General features: G+C 48.7%; 1 protein-coding gene across 1 annotated transcript in view; it reads left to right on the top strand.

Annotated features, from left to right (window-relative positions):
• Positions 1-968: 968 nt before the first annotated feature.
• RFX8 (regulatory factor X8) overlaps positions 969-18,560 on the top strand; it is a gene marked incomplete at its 3' end in the record, with an annotated part of 59,027 nt that continues 41,435 nt past the window's right edge. Inside the window, 5 exon segments of the mRNA XM_082672781.1 lie at positions 969-1,053; positions 7,955-8,078; positions 15,032-15,093; positions 16,763-16,769; positions 16,771-16,850. Coding sequence (XP_082528907.1) covers positions 8,007-8,078; positions 15,032-15,093; positions 16,763-16,769; positions 16,771-16,850 — 221 coding nt within the window. The 5' untranslated portion in view covers positions 969-1,053; positions 7,955-8,006.

The raw sequence follows: 18,560 nt of genomic DNA, 5'->3' as shown, positions 1-18,560 counted from the left end.
TCACATAGCCCGCCAGAGAAGGGCGGTTAGGAGAGAATAAGCAGCTCAGTCTCACAGCAACGCATTAACTAAATAGCTCTTGAAGGCAAGGACCACCAAGACCGGGCTGCAGACCTGGGGACTCATCTAGGGCAGGAGCTCTCACCCCGGCTCAGCCTCTCAGAAGTCCTGACCCAGCCACGCTGAAACTCCCAAGACCAGTGGGTCTCACCACCGGGCGCACATTAGCATCACTAACCTCCAGGGCAGCTTATAAACACGGGGTTTGGGACTTCCCTGGTGGTTCAGTGGTTAGGCCTCCGTACTCCCAATTTAGGCGGCCCGGGTTGGATCCCTGGTCAGGGAACTAGATCCCGCATGCCTCAACTAAGACCCAGTGCAGTCAAATAAATAATTTTTTTTAAAAAAATCAGGTTTGTATAGGCCAAACCCCTCATACCTCAGACCCTCTAGGGGTGGCGCTGGGGCAGTGATGTTTTTGAAAGGTGCCCAAGTGATTCCGAAGTGCAGTCAGGTTGACGACCACCGCTCACCAAACACCGTGACCTGACTTAAAATGTGTGCGTCCATTGGTTTTTCTTTGTTGTTTCCCTGTTGGATTGCTTGTAAGAGCGGCACTTGTGTTTCTGTCCTATGAGCTTTTGATCCTGTGAGAGAAGACGCCGCCTCCCAAACCCGCACAGCAGGTGCAGGGCGTGGCCCGAGGCCCGCGTGGCCCCCAGGCTGCCCGGCACGCGCCCTAGCTCCGCCCCCAAACGAGCTCTCCCGCCCTCCTCCGACCCCGCGCCCCACGCCGCCACGTGGCCCTGCCCCGCCCCGCTCACGTTCGCGGCCGGTCCCCTACGCCCCATGCGCCCCCCTAGGCCCCCGCGCGCCCGGCTCTAAAGTAAACACCCAGGAGCGGCGGCGGCCGGACGGTGCGGCGCCTCCGCCCGCTCGCCGCCTCGGTGCCGCGGGCGGGTCCAGCCATGGCCGAGGGCATGCCGGCCTCCGCATCGGGCGGCGCGGGCTGCTGGGGCGTGGCCGCGGCCTGCACGGCGGCATCATCCAGTGGTGAGCGGGACCGCGGCGGGATCGGGACCGCCCCGGAGGATGGGAGGGGCGAGGGGGGCGAGGAAGGGGAGCGTGGCTCTCTCGGCTACTGTCCCCAGGACCTCGGACCAAGTGCCAGGGGCGACCGCCTGCGCCCCTGGGGCCCTGGTAAAAGGTTCAAAAGGACAGCCGTTCACACGCAGGACCAGCGCTTCTTCATGCTGGCTGGGATGGGACTGGACACGCACACACACGCACACACGATGGGGCAGTGTGGGTTTCCCACCTTGGGGCCTCCCCTGTTGGTCACGCTTCCCGTGGGAAGCAGTCCAGCCTGCCCTCCACCGGGGGGCTTGTTGGTGGGCCTGGGTTTACATATACATCTGAAAGCACGAGGGCTAGGCCAGGAGAGGAAATGTTTTCTCTCAGTGTGCGATCCAGAATGGGATGTTTCCTAACTTAAAGCAAAACAGTTTTTAGCTCTAACAACGCATTCCACATTTGAGAAATTCATTTCTGGCCATTTAAATAGAGGAAGAAAAAGCTGGAAAGAAAACTGTCATCAGCCCTTGGGACTGATGAACTCATGGGTTTGTAGCGCTTCAAAATAGGAAAATAATTGAAACCAGTCCTAAAACATTCGTTTTAGAAGGTGAATAACTAGTAGATAGCCGATTACTTCCTTTTTTAAGTTTTAAGGAGTATTTCTCAAGAAAGAAATACTTTCTGAAAAAGTTCAATGAGTGAAATAGAAAAATGAAGGGGAGTGTTTGTGATTAGAACCCAAGAAGGCCTAAATGGTCACCCCTTTCCTCCAAAAGAAAATTTTTGATGTATTTTCCCTTGCATAAGAGAAAAAAATCAAAAGAATAAATATTTTTAAATAATTCTAAAAATATTGTTTTAAAAAAACAAAAAACCACAGCACACACAGTGTTTTTAGAGCGTTGCACAGCAGGACTCTATTTCTTTCTCACTTAGACCCCTCAGCATATCTGCACCTTCAAGTTTCAGGTCACCATTTAGTAAATTAGAGTTTCTAGGACTTGAATAAGTCGAGAGACTTGAAAGAATGGTTAGGGTTTCAGAAAACACCTAGATGTCCTCCTCAGGTCATTTGTGAACTGACGGTGCAGGCTGCCCGCAGAGCAGAGGCCCTCAATCACTTAGGATGGTACTCAAGTCCTGTGTCACAAACTCCTGTCCCTGCAGGCCTCGGACCCAGGGGGCCAGGTTATGCACTTCATGTGGGGGGAGGCGGGGCCACGGAGGTGAGGAGGGGCAGAGTTTCCCTTGGAAGACTGCTCTTTAGGCATCCCATCTATGAGGTGCGATGCTTGAGAGGTCATTGTGCAACCCACCTGGGTCCCTGGACTCTTTAATCAATAGAAGTTGATAAGACTCCAGAGGAAGAATTCAGGCAAGGCTTTATTGGGACTCGAGCTACAGCAAGAGGGAGCGAAAACAAGTAACAGGTCCCCTTGCTTGCTCTCCGAGGAGGGCGGGCTGTCGGGCTGGGGGGCGGGGCTTAGGTGGCGTGCCCACCCCCTTGGTGGTGCCTTGCGCAGGAATCATGTGCAGGACACTGCTTTTGCTCCTAGCTCCTCAGAAGTGGCATTTGGGTTTTGGCGGTTTTGAATCTTCTTGTTCATAATTTGCCCCAGCTGCCTGTGCATGCAGTTACGTGTAGTCCCTTATGTCAATAGTTTCTTTGTACTGATGCTCTGGGAGACGTTTGTCTGGGGCAAGCACTCTGGTAAAGGGTCCCAGGTCCCAGCCTGTCTCAATTGGTGCTGGTGGTTTGAACATTGGCATTAAAAATGCAACTGCAACCACTCCATGCTGGTTAGGATGGCCATTATCTGGTTAGGATGGCCATTATCAAACAAACAAAAATAGAAGATAACGAGCGTTTGTGAGGATGTGAAGAAGTTAGAACCCTTGGGCACTCTTGGTGGGGACGTAAATTGGTGTAACCACTGTGGAAAATAGGATAGTGGTTCCTCAAAAAATTGAAACTGGAACCACCATGTGATCCAGCAATTCCCCCTCTGGGCATATGCCCCAAAGACTTGAAAGCAAGGATTGGAACAGACATTCGCATCCCCGTGTTCAGAGCAGCGTTATGCACAACAGCCAAAGATGGAAGTAACCCAAGTGTCCATCAGCAGATGAATGGATAAACAAAACGTGGTCTATACGTACAACGCACTATTATTCAGATATAAAAAGGAAGGAAATTGTGATACAGACTGCAACATGGACGAACCTTGAAGACATTATGCGAAATGAAATGAGCCAGTCACAAAAGGACAAATAATATGTGATTTCACTTATACGAGGCACCAAGAGGAGTCAGCTTCATAGAGACAGAAAGGAGAGTGGTGGTTGCGGGGGGCTGGGGGAGAGGGAACGGGCAGTAGCGTTTCTGGCCGGTACAGAGTTTCGGTTTTGCGAGACAACCAGAATTCTTTTTTTTTTTTTTTTTTTGGCAGTACGCGGGCCTCTCACTGCTGTGGCCTCTCCCGTTGCGGAGCACAGGCTCCGGACGCGCAGGCTCAGCGGCCATGGCTCACGGGCCCAGCTGCTCCGCGGCATGTGGGATCTTCCCGGACCGGGGCACGAACCCGTGTCCCCTGCATCAGCAGGCGGACTCTCAACCACTGCGCCACCAGGGAAGCCCCCAGAATTCTTTGGATGGATGGTGATGCACCAGCAACTGCACAACAGTGAGAAGGTACTTAATGCCACTGAACTCTGCATTTAAAAATGGTGCATTTTATGTTACGTATATTTTACCAGAATTAAAACATGAACAATTTTTTAAAAACCAAACACAGCAGAGCCCCTCGGTTTGTAACAGAGCTTGGCGTCCTGGAAGGTGTTAGAAGATGGCCGAGGAGACCAGCTTCCTGGAAGAGTGGCGGTGGGTACCGGCGCGTGAGGTGTCCAGGTGCCCAGAAACAGCTCAGGCTTCCGAGTGAAAGCCCAGGGAGGGGCTGATTGTTGTGGCGTGAAAGAAACGCTCCGTTTTTAGCATATTCATTGTTTCATCTCCCAGTCAGTCCTGGTTGGGCTTCCCATGTTCCTTAGAGACTTCAGTGCCTCTGCCACCAACTTGTGATAAGTTCTCCAAGGACAAAGAAAGGTCCCGCAAGGAGAAAGAAAGGCCCCGCCCCTGGAAACCGAAGTACTAGAAGTTTTCTGTTTCACGGACAGGAAGGATTGTAGAAATGGGGAGAGAAGTGGTCAGACCTCTGAGGAGCGCAGAAGGATGAAGTGACCCGATTTCCTCTGCTGCGGGTACAGATCCGGCAGGTCGGACAGGTGGGCCCCCTGGCTCAGACCTCAGGCAAAAAATCTAAATGTCACCTAAACCCTACGCACGCAGAGCCTGGCTGTAGACCAAGTAACTGTCTCCTGCATATAAGTACGGCTTTCGGATTTCTGCAGACTCTTGCGGTTCATAAGGTGGAAATTTACTTTGAAAGGGACAGAATTCGTAATAGCCTTTGATCAGGCTGAATCAAAGGGTACAGTCACTCCCAGTGTTACATTTTTCTTTATGAGGAAAGGGAGCCCTCAGAAATGTGAGAGCTGCAGGACCCGGTGTGGGTGCTCTGAAGTTGGCAATGATCAGATTGTCCATCACTCAAAACGAGGAGAGCATCATGAGGTTCTCAAGACCTTAGCTGTCAGCTTCGTCTGATAGTGAGACCTGGGGAAGGTGATTATGCACCCAAGCAAGGAGCTGAGTGATCTGATCGACTCCACCCTTGGACAGGCTTTATAATCATGTATCGCCAAAAACCGTATTGGTGGCTCCGTGTGAAAGCAAGCTTTGGCCCGTCTCACCTGCCAGGAGTCCTGGCCAGCCCTACTGCCTGCATATCCTCATCGCACCCCCCACCGGACCCACGTGTAGTTCAAAGTCAGGCTCACCTGCAGTAGGTGCTTCTGTGCTGCCGGTCTGCCAACGTAGACGCCTTTCTTGCTTCCATTCAGGATTTTGGAGGTGGACGTAAAAATGATAACAGTAAGAGCCGCCGTGTGCCAGCCAGTGTACTAGCCACATCCCATGCCTGGATTTCTCATCACAAAAATTCCAAGAGACGTCTCAGAGTCAGAACCTACACCTGGGTCTGTGAGCTTTGAAGCCCTGGGTCAGAGTCATGGTCGTAAGTTCCTCTGGGCATGGAGACTAAATGCAAAAGCACGTACTCTTTAAGCCGAAGTAAAGGCACCATCTGAACATAGACGCTCTTACAGGACCTTCCACTTGTCCACCTAGTGTGTGCTGCCTCCTCCCGCGGGCCATCCGTGAGATCTGGCTGTGAACTTTGGGGAGAAGATGAAAGGCCCTGGGCTGAATCTCCTGGAGCAGCAAAAGTACCAAGCATTGGCGCTGGGCTCGCGACCAGGAGGCAGCCCTTTCTCTGAGTGTGGGCGGAGAAAAGACTCTGGTCCTGGACCTTGGTGGGATATCCCTGATGGTATAATTTGGTCTTAATTGTCCACTCAGATGGCCGTCAGACTCAGCAGTGTCATTTTGAAATAGGAGGACAAGAGGCCCAGAGCACATGAATTTCAGTGACAAGGAAGAACAACTGGCAGAAGTTTATACCCAAGCTCATTTTGGAGAGCATTTTGTGCGTTTCTTTTTTAAGGAGACCATGCCGTGACTACATCGGAAGTAGCTATGAATAAACAAAAGTGAGCTTGTACTTAATGTTGGTCACGTTTTGCTGCCCCTCCCCAAACTTAGCCAGTGTTTCCCTGTGACACTTCACATGCCGGTTTTTTATATGTCAGCAAATGTCTTAATAAAATAAATATCAATATCTCATGGATCTGTGAATTTGCCACTGCCCCACACACCACCAGTGACATTACCCCGCGTTCAACCGTGAAGCAAATAATTGGTGTCCCAGCAGCTGTAATTAATCCATTGTGAGGTGTCCAAAGTGTCAGGTTCCCACCCTGATGCTATGGGAGAGTCTCAGAAAGTGCCCTCCTTGGGCTTGGACTGGGTTGAATGGTGCCCCCCCAAATGCATGTCTGTATGGAATATCAGAACGTGACTTTGTTTGGAAATAGGGTCTTTGCAGATGTAACCAGTTAAGAGGAGGCCCCACTGGATTAGGGTGGGCCCTAAATCCAGTGATGGGTGTCCTTATAAGAAAAGATGAGGAGGGACTTCCCTGGTGGCTCAGTGTTCAGAATGCAGGGGACTTGGGTTCGAGCCCTGGTCTGGGAAGATCCCACATGCCGTGGAGCAACTAAGCCCATGTGCCACAACTACTGAGCCCACGTGCCACAACTACTGAAGCCCACGCGCCTAGAGCCTGTGCTCCGCAACAAGAGAAGCCACCGCACCACAACAGCGAGTAGCCCCTGCTCACTGCAGGTAGAGAAAGCCCGCGCGCAGCAACGAAGACCCAACGCAGCCAAAAAAAAAAAAGAAGAGGCGAGGAGACAGCCAGGTGAAGGCGAGGGCACTAGAGTGATGCGTCTACGAGACAAGGAGTGCCAAGGGTTTCTGGCAGCCACCGGCAGCCAGGAGGAAAGCGTGGAGCACGCGCTTCCTCAGCGCCTCTGGAAGGAGCCAACCTGGCTGACACCTTGATTTGGACTTTCAGCTTCCAGAACTGTGACAGAATATACTTCTGTTGCTTTAAGCCACCTGGCCTATGGTGATTGGTTACCTGAGGAAACCAATACAGGGCCACAGCTTCCCCTCACCCCGCCGTCCACCTCCACCGTATGTTGACTTTTCCTCCTTCCAGGAAGCAGGTGGGGTTAACAACTGTGGTCTCTTGCTCTCGAGGAAAGTAAATGTAGGCCTCAGCCTGCCTCAGCCCAGAAAATAATCTGTAGGTCATCAGTAAGAAAGGAGGAGATGCATTGTTGGTGAATTCCCTGCTAAAGAATTCTTCGGTGTTTAAAAACTATGCTGGCTTGCTTTATGTATTTCTTTAAAAGAATGAGGAGAAACCTGCCAGTCTGTCCCCAGCCAGAAAAGGGAAGGCTGTGACTGGGCGTCAGAGTGGACCACACCTTCTGAGCCCAGTCACCTGTACTACCTGCTCCCTCATTCCCATCCTGCTGCTGGAACAGGCACCTGGCGGTCCCCTCGGGACTGGACTCTGGGCTGTGAGCCACGGGCACAGCCCCTCGTTGCCAGGGGACCCCACCTGCCCCGGGGCCAAGGAACATTTGGGCCATTGAAGGTCCCACCCCGAGCAGGGCCCTGGGGGCTGCAGATCACATCTGAACGCTACCGAGCTCTGCACCCAACAGGAAGTAAAGGGCAGGGAGGGTGGCCTGCCTCTCTGTCCCTAGGTGTCTTCCATCTTCCATCTCATTACAATTTAAAGAATCAAAATGTAGGGGCCCCGCCCTAAATCACTTGGGTTTAACAGTCGTGCAAATGACGGCTTCGGGGGTGGGGGGAGGGGGGAGGAGCTGTGCACGCCTGTCCTGGGTCCTAGGAAGCCACATGGGCTCCAGCTGTCACCTGCAGGGGTGATCGACTCTACTAGGGGTGGGCGGGGGGGGGGGCATTGTTTTGTGTTTTAGCGAGTAAATCTCTGCGTCACAGTGAGAGACCTTGGCTGCCACCTTTGCAAAGTTACATGAAGCAGCGTCTGCTGAGCCCAGTAATTTGGGCTTCTTTTTAATATGCCTGTACGCCAGAAAGATTGAAAAACAACAACAAAACCTCACCATAGTCTAAATCAATATTCTTAACTCTGGCCTGAGCACATTACAGATGCCGATGGGTGAGACCTTGCGTTCGATAAAGTAAACGTATTTCATTTTGTTGGGTCCCTTGCTTGCGTCTGCCCCTCATCAAAGTGTCCCACTCGAGAAAAACTGAGGCCAACCTTCTCTTCCCGCTCTTCTTCCTCCCCGCCCCCAGGTTGGTTGACACCTTCTGCATCTGCGAAGGGTACAGTGTGCCTCGCTGCCTCATGTATGAGACTTACGTGGAGACCTGCGGGCAGAATGCTCAGAGCCAAGTCAACCCAGCCACGTTTGGGAAGGTAGGTTGTGAAGATACAAATATATGTCCACTGAGTAAAAAGGGCACGCAAGTTAATGATGAGGAAATGCTGGGATTTATTTGGGTCTGATGGCTTCCCAGTGGGTATAACTGGCTTCACCCTGGGAACCAGCCTGAGGGCTAACATACGTCCTCATCTCCATCTGAAAGCCATTCCGTCCTTTGTCCATACTTCATAGTGAGGGGCCAGGAAAGTTCACGGATGGGGTGGCATTCACCCAAGAGAATGCAGCTATGGCAGCCTCAGATACCCCCAATTCTCAGCCAGCTTGCTGGGCCGTTATTCCCCGTATAGAAATGCCACAGCTCAGGACCCCACAAGCTCAAAGAGCCACTTTGTGGTGTCAGACAGCTTATGCTTCCCACAATTCGGTTGTTCCCAGAGAATTCACGGGCACTCAGAGGTTTCCTCTGGAGGTTAAGAACTCTGTCAGGGGTTTGTTTAGACCACGCAATACACGGCAAACGTTAGCACAAGGGTGGCCTATCTGAGACCCTCCACAGCTAACGTATTTATTGAGCAGCTGCTATGTGCTGGCACTGTTTTAGGTGCTGAGTGTACAACAGTGAACAGAACAGAGAAAAATTCCTGCCTTTACTACATTTATTATATTATAGTTGAGGGAGATAAAGAAGATAAAGTATATAGTCTCTTAGGTGGTATAAATGCTAAATGGAGCAGAAGGAGGAAAGGACCGTGTGTGTGGTTTTTTTTTGTTTGTTTGTTTTTTGGTTTTTTTTGCGGTACGCAGGCCTCTCACTGTTGTGGCCTCTCCCGTTGCGGAGCACAGGCTCCAGATGCGCAGGCTCAGCGGCCATGGCTCACGGGCCCAGCCGCTCCGCAGCATGTGGGATCTTCCCAGACCAGGGCACGAACCCGTGTCCCCTGCATCAGCAGGCGGACTCTCAACCACTGCACCACCAGGGAAGCCCTCTTTCGTTCTTTTTTAACAATGTTATAAGCATCTGTGAACCCACCGCCCTGTATGAACCATATGGCCAGATCCCTGTATCCATCTCCCTGCCTTCCCCGCTGGTGGGAACCATCAACCCCTTCATCGTTATCTTTCCTTTTTAAAAAGAGTTTTAGTGCATTTGTATGTCTTTCTGTTTTTCTTTTTTTTGAGCTTTGACCCCCTTCACCCATTTTGACCACCCCCATCCCCTACCTCTGGCAACCATCAATCTGTTCTCTGTTTCAGTGAGATTGGTGGTTTTGTTTTACTGTTGTTTTCTACATTGCATATATAAGCAAGATCATACCATCTTTGGCTTTCTCTGTCTGACTTATTTTATATAATGTATTTCTTTTAAAAGCCCATTTTTTATTTTTGTGGCTTAACTTTTTAAAAAGGAGGGTCATGTTATGTGTCATCTTTTGGGACTTGGTCCACTTATTATTATATCAAGATTGCTCTGCATTCATTGACTGTTGTGTAGTAGTTCAGTTTACCTACCTTCTCTCCCTTTGATGAGCATTTGGGTCGTTTCCCAAATTTGCTGTCGTGAACATTCACATGTGTATCTCCTGCTATGTGCGTGGAGATGTTCTCTTGGGCGTGTGTGTCCAGGGCTGAACTTGCAGGCTGATGGGCTGTGTGACTATGACGTCTGGGGATGGGACCAGATCGTTTTCTGAAATGATGGCTTCCGTTGCCCTCCCACCGACATTTCTGTAGATTCCAATGATGTTTCCAAAACACTGACATTTTTAGACCCATTTCTCTAGCCGCAGTCGTCATCCCTGAAACACAGTCATTGGTGGAACCTCTGCACTTTGGATAATCATAAAATAAGGAGTAGAATCTTCTAATACGGCAGCTGCTCAAATATCGGAAAGAATTGTTTAAACCTTCGTGTCTTCCCTTCTTCATTGAATACTCTTCGGTCCCAGATTTTTACTTCCCTGACTACTTGTTTCGTTTTGACTTCAATTTATTCGTGTTTCTCTTCAAAGGTAGGTTCCCCAAGGGTACAACCCAGTGTCTCAGGAGGGCTCAGAAGACAGGGCTTTTATTTTTCTTTTTTAACTTTTTGGGCTACTGTTCGCTTTCATGCTTCCATGCCACTCTGCTGGTTTCATTTTAAGCTTGTGATCCAAAAAAAGAAAAAAAAAAACCCTTCGGTATTTTTTTCACACGAATTAAAAGTAAGCTAGCCCTCCCAAAACTGCTTTATAAACTGTAAAGCACTCCATGTAGATACAATATGTTGTCCTTGTTATCAGACTGTGGTCATTATGCCCGTGACCGTGGGAACCCAAGAGCGGCTGTTTCCTTATTCCGAGTTGCAGCTTCTTAGTGCCGACCTGCCGTGTCTTCTAGACTCACAGTCATCCAGTCGTCTCAGCCTGCTGAAGCTCACACGTGGGAATAGCACATCTCTTATTCCTTCTTCAATAAATCAAAAGCAATGTGGACACGTGCAAGGTGTTAGGCTCCGGAGCTCGCTGGGTGTCTCTGGAAGGTTTTCCAACCAGCCAGGAGTTCCCCCGGCTGTCTTATCGCTCAGCCCACATTTGGTCCTTTCTTCACTAGGCACATTGGGGCACTTCCTCAAGGCTTTGCTAGTCTGGGTATCCTGGCACTAAGCCGTTTTCTTATCTGGCAGCCTTATCAGATGGGAGTGGGGTGACGAGCTTGACATGTCTTGGTTCTAGATGATCTCTGCTTCCTTTTTTAAGAAATCAAAGGCTCCTTTTCAAAACCTCTCTCAGATTTTCTTCTAAGTGGTTTCCCCTCAAGGGCAGTCCTACTACAGGGTGTTCCGAAAAAAGAGTTAAAAAGAGCCTCCGGTGCGTGACCACGGGCATTTGTCTAGCATTTTTGATCTTCCTACTTCCCTTCGAATCCATCCCCCAAGACACTGAGGTCCTAGCTTTCAATTCTCATTGGGAATTTGCCCGAAGAATGAGTCAGTTCAGTGGTGCTGGTCTTGGAAAGGGACCCTGAGCTGCTGAATCTGTGACTCGGTGGAGAAGGGAGAGGAAGGGGAAAAGGATGTGATCCCAAAGCTTGTTTACAAGAGAAACAGCAAAATACCCACTTCTCATTTCCTGCCTCCCCCCTGGGATCGGGGTTGATTCCAGACTCCACACCAAGTTCCTGTGCAGATGTTGGGGTGTTTCTTGCTCTGCTCAGCAGTCCCGGGTGTACGACAGGTCGTCTCACTCCCAGTGCAAGTGATGGCTTATGTGGATGAGGAAATTTCCCAAAGGCTGACTTCCTTTTTTTAAAGTAACATTTCCTGATGTTTTTCTGATTATGAAAGAACACATTCCCTTTATAGAAAATGTGGGAATTCGAGAGAAGGGTATAAAAGAAGAAGATAAATGCCGGCTACGACCTCACTGTCCAGAGATGCAAGCACGTGCGTGGTTTATTTGCAGGCCCCCGACACACTCACATACACGTGCCAGCAGGAGCGGGGAGTGATCACAGAGGCCTCTCTGTTTCCCACGTCCCTTCGGTCCTGCCCACGCGGTGGTGCTTCCTCCCTCCTGAAGGAGCATCTGAGCAGGCAGCCTGGCCTCTCTAGAACTCCTTGGGTGACACAAAGCCCCATTGTCCTTCTAGTTTACCAAACAGTATCCGTCTGACGCTTCGAATGTCCAGCCCCACATAACGTCCAAACTCTGAGCTGGGTTTGGCGTGGAATCGCTTCCGCAGTCCTCCAGCGAGGTTTCTCGCCAGCAGAGGACTAGTTGCGGGGGTCTTCTCTTCCTCCCTCCCGTTCTTCTACCACCTTGCTGGGTGTTGGTTGGACCCCGTGGGAGGGGAAGGTTAAGAGTGGCTGCAAAGTTTCTACTGCACAGCTTCACACTTTGGGAGGCCAGGCAGACCCTTGTCTCCTGGTGCCTTTGTTGGCTTCTGCAGGCAGCCCTTAGGAATGTCCTAGAATGCATCCCTGGCCTTGGTGAATGACTCTGAAGCCTGACTGCCCATCCTGGGGGGCCTTGCTGGGCAGAGTCCGGGCTCTCCCACCTGTCAGCTCTTTATCACGGGTGACCAGTGTCTGGCCATCGAAACTTCTCAGCCACTCTTGGCCTGAACAGGCTGTGGGTGTGCTGAGCCAGGGCAGCAGCCGTGCCCCTCTGCCTTCCCCCCAAGGCCACTGGCTGGCCAGCCGTCTCTCATCCATCCAGAGTCCTCTGCCCAAGCCAGACACTGACTGCGAGGGCCTCACGATCAGCCCTTCAGGCAAATCTGTGAACCCCCTTCCCCTGGACCCCAGGTGACTGGACCATCCCGTCCTGCACACCCTTCATAGGTCAGGGAGTGGTCTTGCTGCAAGAAACCCCCTTACACATCCTCCGTTTCCTCCTCTCTCTGTCTCATGGTGGGTGATTTGAGTCGAGGACTTTTTAGAGTTTTATAACCAAATTTTAGCTGAAAGCCTGAAGGTGCAAGTCCCCTGGCAGGGCGTGTCTCACAGTTCACCTTGCTGTCTGTCTCTGTCTTCACGCCCCAGCCTCTTGTGTAGACACCACAAGGATGGATGGATTGAAAGATCAATGTGTGGATGGATGGATGGACATGTGGATGGTCAAACAGGTGGTTGGACAGACAGACAGACAGGTAGCCCTAAGCCTAGAATCAGACTAACTAGTTTATAATCCTGGGCAAGTTATTTAACTTTTTTGTGCCTCAACTTCGTCATCCATAAAACGAGAATATTCATAATGTTAATAACAGTACCTCCTTCATAAGAGGCTTTTAAGAAATTAACGCGAAAAGCACACGTAGAGAGAATTGGACAGTGCTGGCACGTAGAAAGCAACCAAAGGCCTTAACTTTCATAATTATGTACATGCATATTTTCACTTAGAATGTCATAAACATTTTCACATTAAACTATTTCTAGATGCATGGTGTAGAATGGCTATGAAATATTTTTTTGGCTGTTCCAGAATCCATTTAACCATTTTCCTTATTGGAAATTTATGAAGTTTATAATTTTTCTCTATTCTGAGGAACATGAGTCTCCACCTGTATCTGGTAATTTCCCTCCAAGAGATTCTAGACAATCGTAAGCCCACGTGCTAGTTCTTGATGTTCTTACCCTAATCCGTAATATCCTTGACCTAGGGAACTTGTTGGGTAAGAACTACATTTAGCTGTGTTTCAACTTGCATTCATTGTGTGGTTAGGGAGGGTGAGTCCTTTGACATGTGTTTTGGTTATGTGTATCCTTCGTGTATGTACATTATTATCCGATCACTTTCTCTTGGGGTGTTAGTGTTTTTCCTGTTGATTTATGTGAGCTCTATATACTAGGTAGATACTTTTTTTTTTTTTTTTTTACTTATTACATCTTTTGGAAATAATCATCTCAGTTGCTTTTTAAATTTTGACTGTGGTGTTCCCGATTATAAAGTGAAATCACAGGATAGTCTGGGGTTGGAAATACTCAGTAAAATAAGACGTGTGGATTACCGTCCTGCCAGGCAACTAGGAGTTTGTTTCTGCTTCTCCCTCCACAACAGCAGATGATACGCCAGGGCCTTGAATCTGAGCCTGCTGCGTGCTCGAGGATAATCCTTCTCGGTAGCACTTATTTTACAGCTAGACCTAGAGGGAAGGTTTTAAGCGATGTTCTCAAGAGAAGGTGAAGTGGTCAATCTGCGGTTGAAAGTAGAAACTTCTGGCTCCGAATGCTGCCTTTAGACGTGGCTGACGTTTTCTTTTAACTCCTGTTGTCACTTATTTTCGTCGTACGTTCTGGTTCTCCTTCCCTGAAGGAGCCTCGATTTGGCCTCGTGACCTCGATGTGCCAAGACCTGCCTCTCTGTCCCTAACTTGTGCCTTCCCACCTGGGCTTGGGCGGCTTCCTGGAGGAAGAGGTGGGGCCTGGCACCAGCCAAGAGAAACGCTTCAAGACACTGTCAAATCCTGCTGCTTTTGGAAGCTTTGTTTTGGAAACAAAGGAGGCTGGCAGAAGCGGAGGCTGAGTGACTACGGAGCAAATTGTAGAAAATCACAGAAATCATTACATGACAGCTTGGCACATCCTGCCTTCCTGCTTTGTATTTTGTAATTTTACCACAGTCCAGGATTTCCCTTTTCAACAGACATCCACTTGGATACCATGCTTGTCATGGACCTGTGAACGACCTGTAAACCTGTAAAAAAAACAGACTTCTGTTTTTTTAAAATGTAATTGGTCATAGACATCATATCAGTGCTGTCTAACAAAACGCACATCAGAAAGATGGTGGGGTTTGGGACTTCCGTGGCGGTCCAGTGGTTAAGACTCCGCGCTCCCAATGGAGAGGGCACGGGTTCGATCCCTGGTCGGGGAACTAAGATCCTGCATGCCGCATGGCACGGTCGAAAAAAAAAAAGATAAGATAACAGAGAGATGAAACGTTGAGTCCAGAAGTAGCTCTGTTATTCAATATTTAACAGCATTTGCTAACAAAACCTTTAAAATGAAAAAATTAGGTAAACAAATGAATAATAAAAAGTGAAAATGCCAATCACATTGGAAAAAAGAAACTAGTAAAATCATGGCACACTCACATGCTGGACTATTTTGCAGCGTTCATATTGATACTTCCCTGTTTTCAGAGGATTTTTAATGGCAAGGGGAAGTGTTTATGGTACAAGCTGGAGGGAAGAAAGTGGAAAGCAGAGCTGCAGGCATGCTAATTGTGCGATGCTGGTATTTCCTATGTAGCCCCATAGAATCCGTGTGCATAGTGAGGCTTCGGAAAAAGATGGGAATGAACCACATTGAGGTCTACACGGCAGTATCCCTCTGAGTGGTGTGTTTCCTTCTTTATACTTGTCCAACTTTTCCAAATTTCAGTTACATATATTTTCTTAACGATCGGAAAAGAGGGAATACAGTTTAAACGTGGCAAGAGACGAAGCTGGAAGTTCTATTTCTAAATTTGCAAATTGCAGCTTTAAATCTGGCTTATTCTTTTAGCTCGTGCACTTGGTTTTCCCTGATCGTGGCACCCGGAGGTGGGGCACAAGAGGAGGCGCCAGGTAGGTTGATCATTTTTGTTTTATTATTTTTTTCAATAACACTTATCTCTTAAAAGTTCACATGTGCATAATAGGAAACCAAAAAACAAAAGAAGCAAAACACAAAGTCATCCATAATCACAAGCAGTTGGTTTGTTTTATTGTAAATGTTAAAAACACACATTTTGAAAAAAATCACAAAATGTGTGACCAGAGAAATGCAAAACTAAACAAACGATAAATATCACCTCTTACCAAAGAGTTTCTACAATTATATGAAATTCCCAGTGCCTGGTATAATTCAGGTGATGCCAGGACCAAATATGAGTCTCTATCTTCTTTTTTTTTTTTTTTTTGCGGTACGCGGGCCTCTCACTGTTGTGGCCTCTCCCGTTGCGGAGCACAGGCTCCAGACACGCAGGCTCAGCGGCCATGGCTCACGGGCCCAGCCGCTCCGCAGCACGTGGGATCCTCCCAGACCGGGGCACGAACCCGTGTCCCCTACATCGGCAGGCAGACTCCCAACCACTGCGCCACCAGGGAAGCCCAAGTCTCTATCTTCTTCAGAGATTTTGTTTAAATACAAAAGTCACAGTGTATTTTTCTGTTTCTGATACTTCCAACGTTTAGACATGTAAATGTCTAACTGTTGAAATAGTTAAGCAACTATATCCCTAGAACAATAAAACTGTTTTAATTACTCCTCGAACTAAAATTTCTAAGCATTCATCTAATTCGCATATTTGGATTCTATTCTGGAGACAGAAGGTACCCGGGTGTTATTTTTAACTTGGAAGGAAATTCCAGTGTTATCGGGTGCATCCTGTTATAATTGTCACTCAGTTATCATTGTTATTTGTTGTTTGTTTTAAATCAAGAGAAATCAGGAGAAATCAGTGAGATCAGGAAATCGGTAAGAAGGGATGGAAGCCAAACTAGGGAAGGAGCCTGCCACCCTTGAAGGAGTGGAAGGCATGGAAGAGTTTGCCAAGCTAAACACTGGGCAACAGTTAATTTGAAAAACTTGTGTTGGGCTGCTAGGAGCCCATACGAGCTGCTGCCTTTCCCCAGCTCAGCAGAGGAGGAACCAACCTTCCTACTGGGGGTCTGAGAACCTGAGTCCATTCAGCAGAGGGGACACTGGCATCGGTCCACCTCCCTTTGAGAAAGTCAATGGCGGAGGCAACCGGAGGCTTTCCCTGTGGCATCTCTTTAAGATTCGAGTGTCGTAAGTCGGGAAAGCAGAGGAGAACATCTGCAAGCCCGTTTCAAAGTTGATGCATGTGAAATAGTATGAAATTGTCCACCTGACAGAGCTTGGTCAGGCCGTGTGACTGGTTAGCTTTTCCTAATAAATGGAGTCAGTGATGAAACCCAGAGAAGAACTCTGGGGCTTCCCTGGTAGCGCAGTGGTAGAGAGTCCGCCTGCCGATGGAGGGGACGTGGGTTCGTGCCCCGGTCCGGGAAGATCTCACATGCCGCGGAGTGGCTGGGCCTGTGAGCCATGGCCGCTGAGCCTGCACGTCCGGAGCCTGTGCTCTGCAATGGGAGAGGCCCCGGCAGTGAGAGACCCGCGTACCGCAAAAAAAAAAAAAAAAAACCTCTGTCTTCCTTGGCTAGTCTGTTCTGTGTCTTCTCTAAAGCACGCCAGTGGTTTGACATCATCTTGAAGACAACCTTTATTTTTCAGGTATCATTAACGACGGGATCCGTATCAAGAACAGTTCTTTCTTCTATGCCCAGTACTGCTGCCTTCTGGGTGAAAAAAGATATCACAGGTTAGTACCTGTCATTTAGGTCACAGCCTGATCCGTATTAGGACCGTTCGTACTTTGAACCTAACTGGCTTTTCGGCTGTTGTGCCATTCATCTTTTTAAGGATGCAAGCACACACATCACATGACCATGCCTCTGACACGGGCCACATCGTTGGCCAGAGAAATGCACATCGCGTTCACTTCCTCGGATACTGTTCATTTTCATCCTCATCTCAGTGGCCAAAGCCGTTTTGCACAAAGTCTTCGTCCTTCTCCATCCCTCTGTCAAATATGACAGAATGAGCCACTTCCTGCGCGAAACTTCCTCTAGCCCTCAGGACTCTGCGTCATCCAGTTCCTTCCCCAGAATGAGCCCTTCTTGGTCTCCTTACCTCTCCCCGCCCCCCGAGGGCATGCATCTCCCTGAGATCCAACCCTTCATAATCCATGATGCTCTTCCCACACTTCGGCCCCAGGACACCTCATCCCTTTCTGTCTTCCACCTGCCGCTCCGTCCGCGGATGACTCCTTCTAAATCACTCTCCCACCTCCTAGGCTTTTCTGTCTGGCTGTCTACTGGACATTTCCATCCAGAAGACCCACTGGTACCTCACACTGAGGATGCAGAAATTTAACTTCATCCTCTCCCTCCAATCACTTCTGCCTCTTGACGTCCCTATTTCCATCTGCGATCCCAATAGATACAACCTGTGCAGGGCGTCACCCGAAAGCCATCCCTGACTCCCTCGGGTCACAAGTCCTGTTCATTCTTCCCTTTCTGGTCTCCTGACCACTCTTTATGGTTACTGATGTTTCCTTGAAGCCCTGGTCATCTCATAATAATCAGGATTATTTCCGTGGATCCCACGTGACCTCCCTCTCCTCAGCCTCACCTCTCTGTAAACACAGCCGTGAGTAAAGCAACTACACTCCGGTAAAAATTAATTTAAAAAATTAAATTAAAAGTATAATAATAAATAAATAAATGGAAGGAGTAAGAAAATAATGGATAATCTTGATTTGGCAAAACTTAAAACTTCTTTATCTTAAATAATTACAGGGAAATTCCATGTGTCTATGGGCCACATTCTTAGATATAATTTAACAAATGTAATACTTAATAGCAAAATATTCATGTTAATTCATATGAAGGCTGAGAACCCAGCAGGACCAAAACCAAAAAGAGATATTTAAAAATGAGAAATATGAATTCTGAAACATATCAAGAAACCTTAATACCGTAAGGAATTCTATGAAAACTGTCTTTGTAATACTACTCATTAATATAAATACAAACCCCTAAATTTCAAAAGAAGTAAATAAATAAATAAACACAACTGTGAGACTAACCTCCCCACAATTCTGCATTTTCTTTGTCTCTTCCTTGCTCAGAAACACTCAGGAGCTTGCTCGTACCTCCTGCGTGAAGCCTACGCACCCCCCTTTCCCAGACTGGTGTCCACCCCCCAGATCCTTCCTACTGCACTTTATCCGACCCTGTTGCCAGTTTCTCCCCCATATAAGCTGCTGGTTTCAGCCATACTCACTTTTCTCTGAAAATGTCAAATGCGGTTCTGTCTTTGCTCCTATCATCCTGTCCTTGCATGATGTCATTCCTTCTTCTCTCTGTCTCAGTGGACCTTCCTGAATCCTGTCCCTTCCCTGGGACATACCTCAGGGACCACCTGCTCCAGGGAACCGTCCTCAGCAGCCCCAGCTCTAGGGAAGACC

Source organism: Grampus griseus, assembly GCF_964374135.1.
Source record: "Grampus griseus genome assembly, chromosome: 15".
Classification (NCBI taxonomy): domain Eukaryota; kingdom Metazoa; phylum Chordata; class Mammalia; order Artiodactyla; family Delphinidae; genus Grampus; species Grampus griseus.
This window is presented reverse-complemented; position numbering and strand designations above follow the sequence as displayed.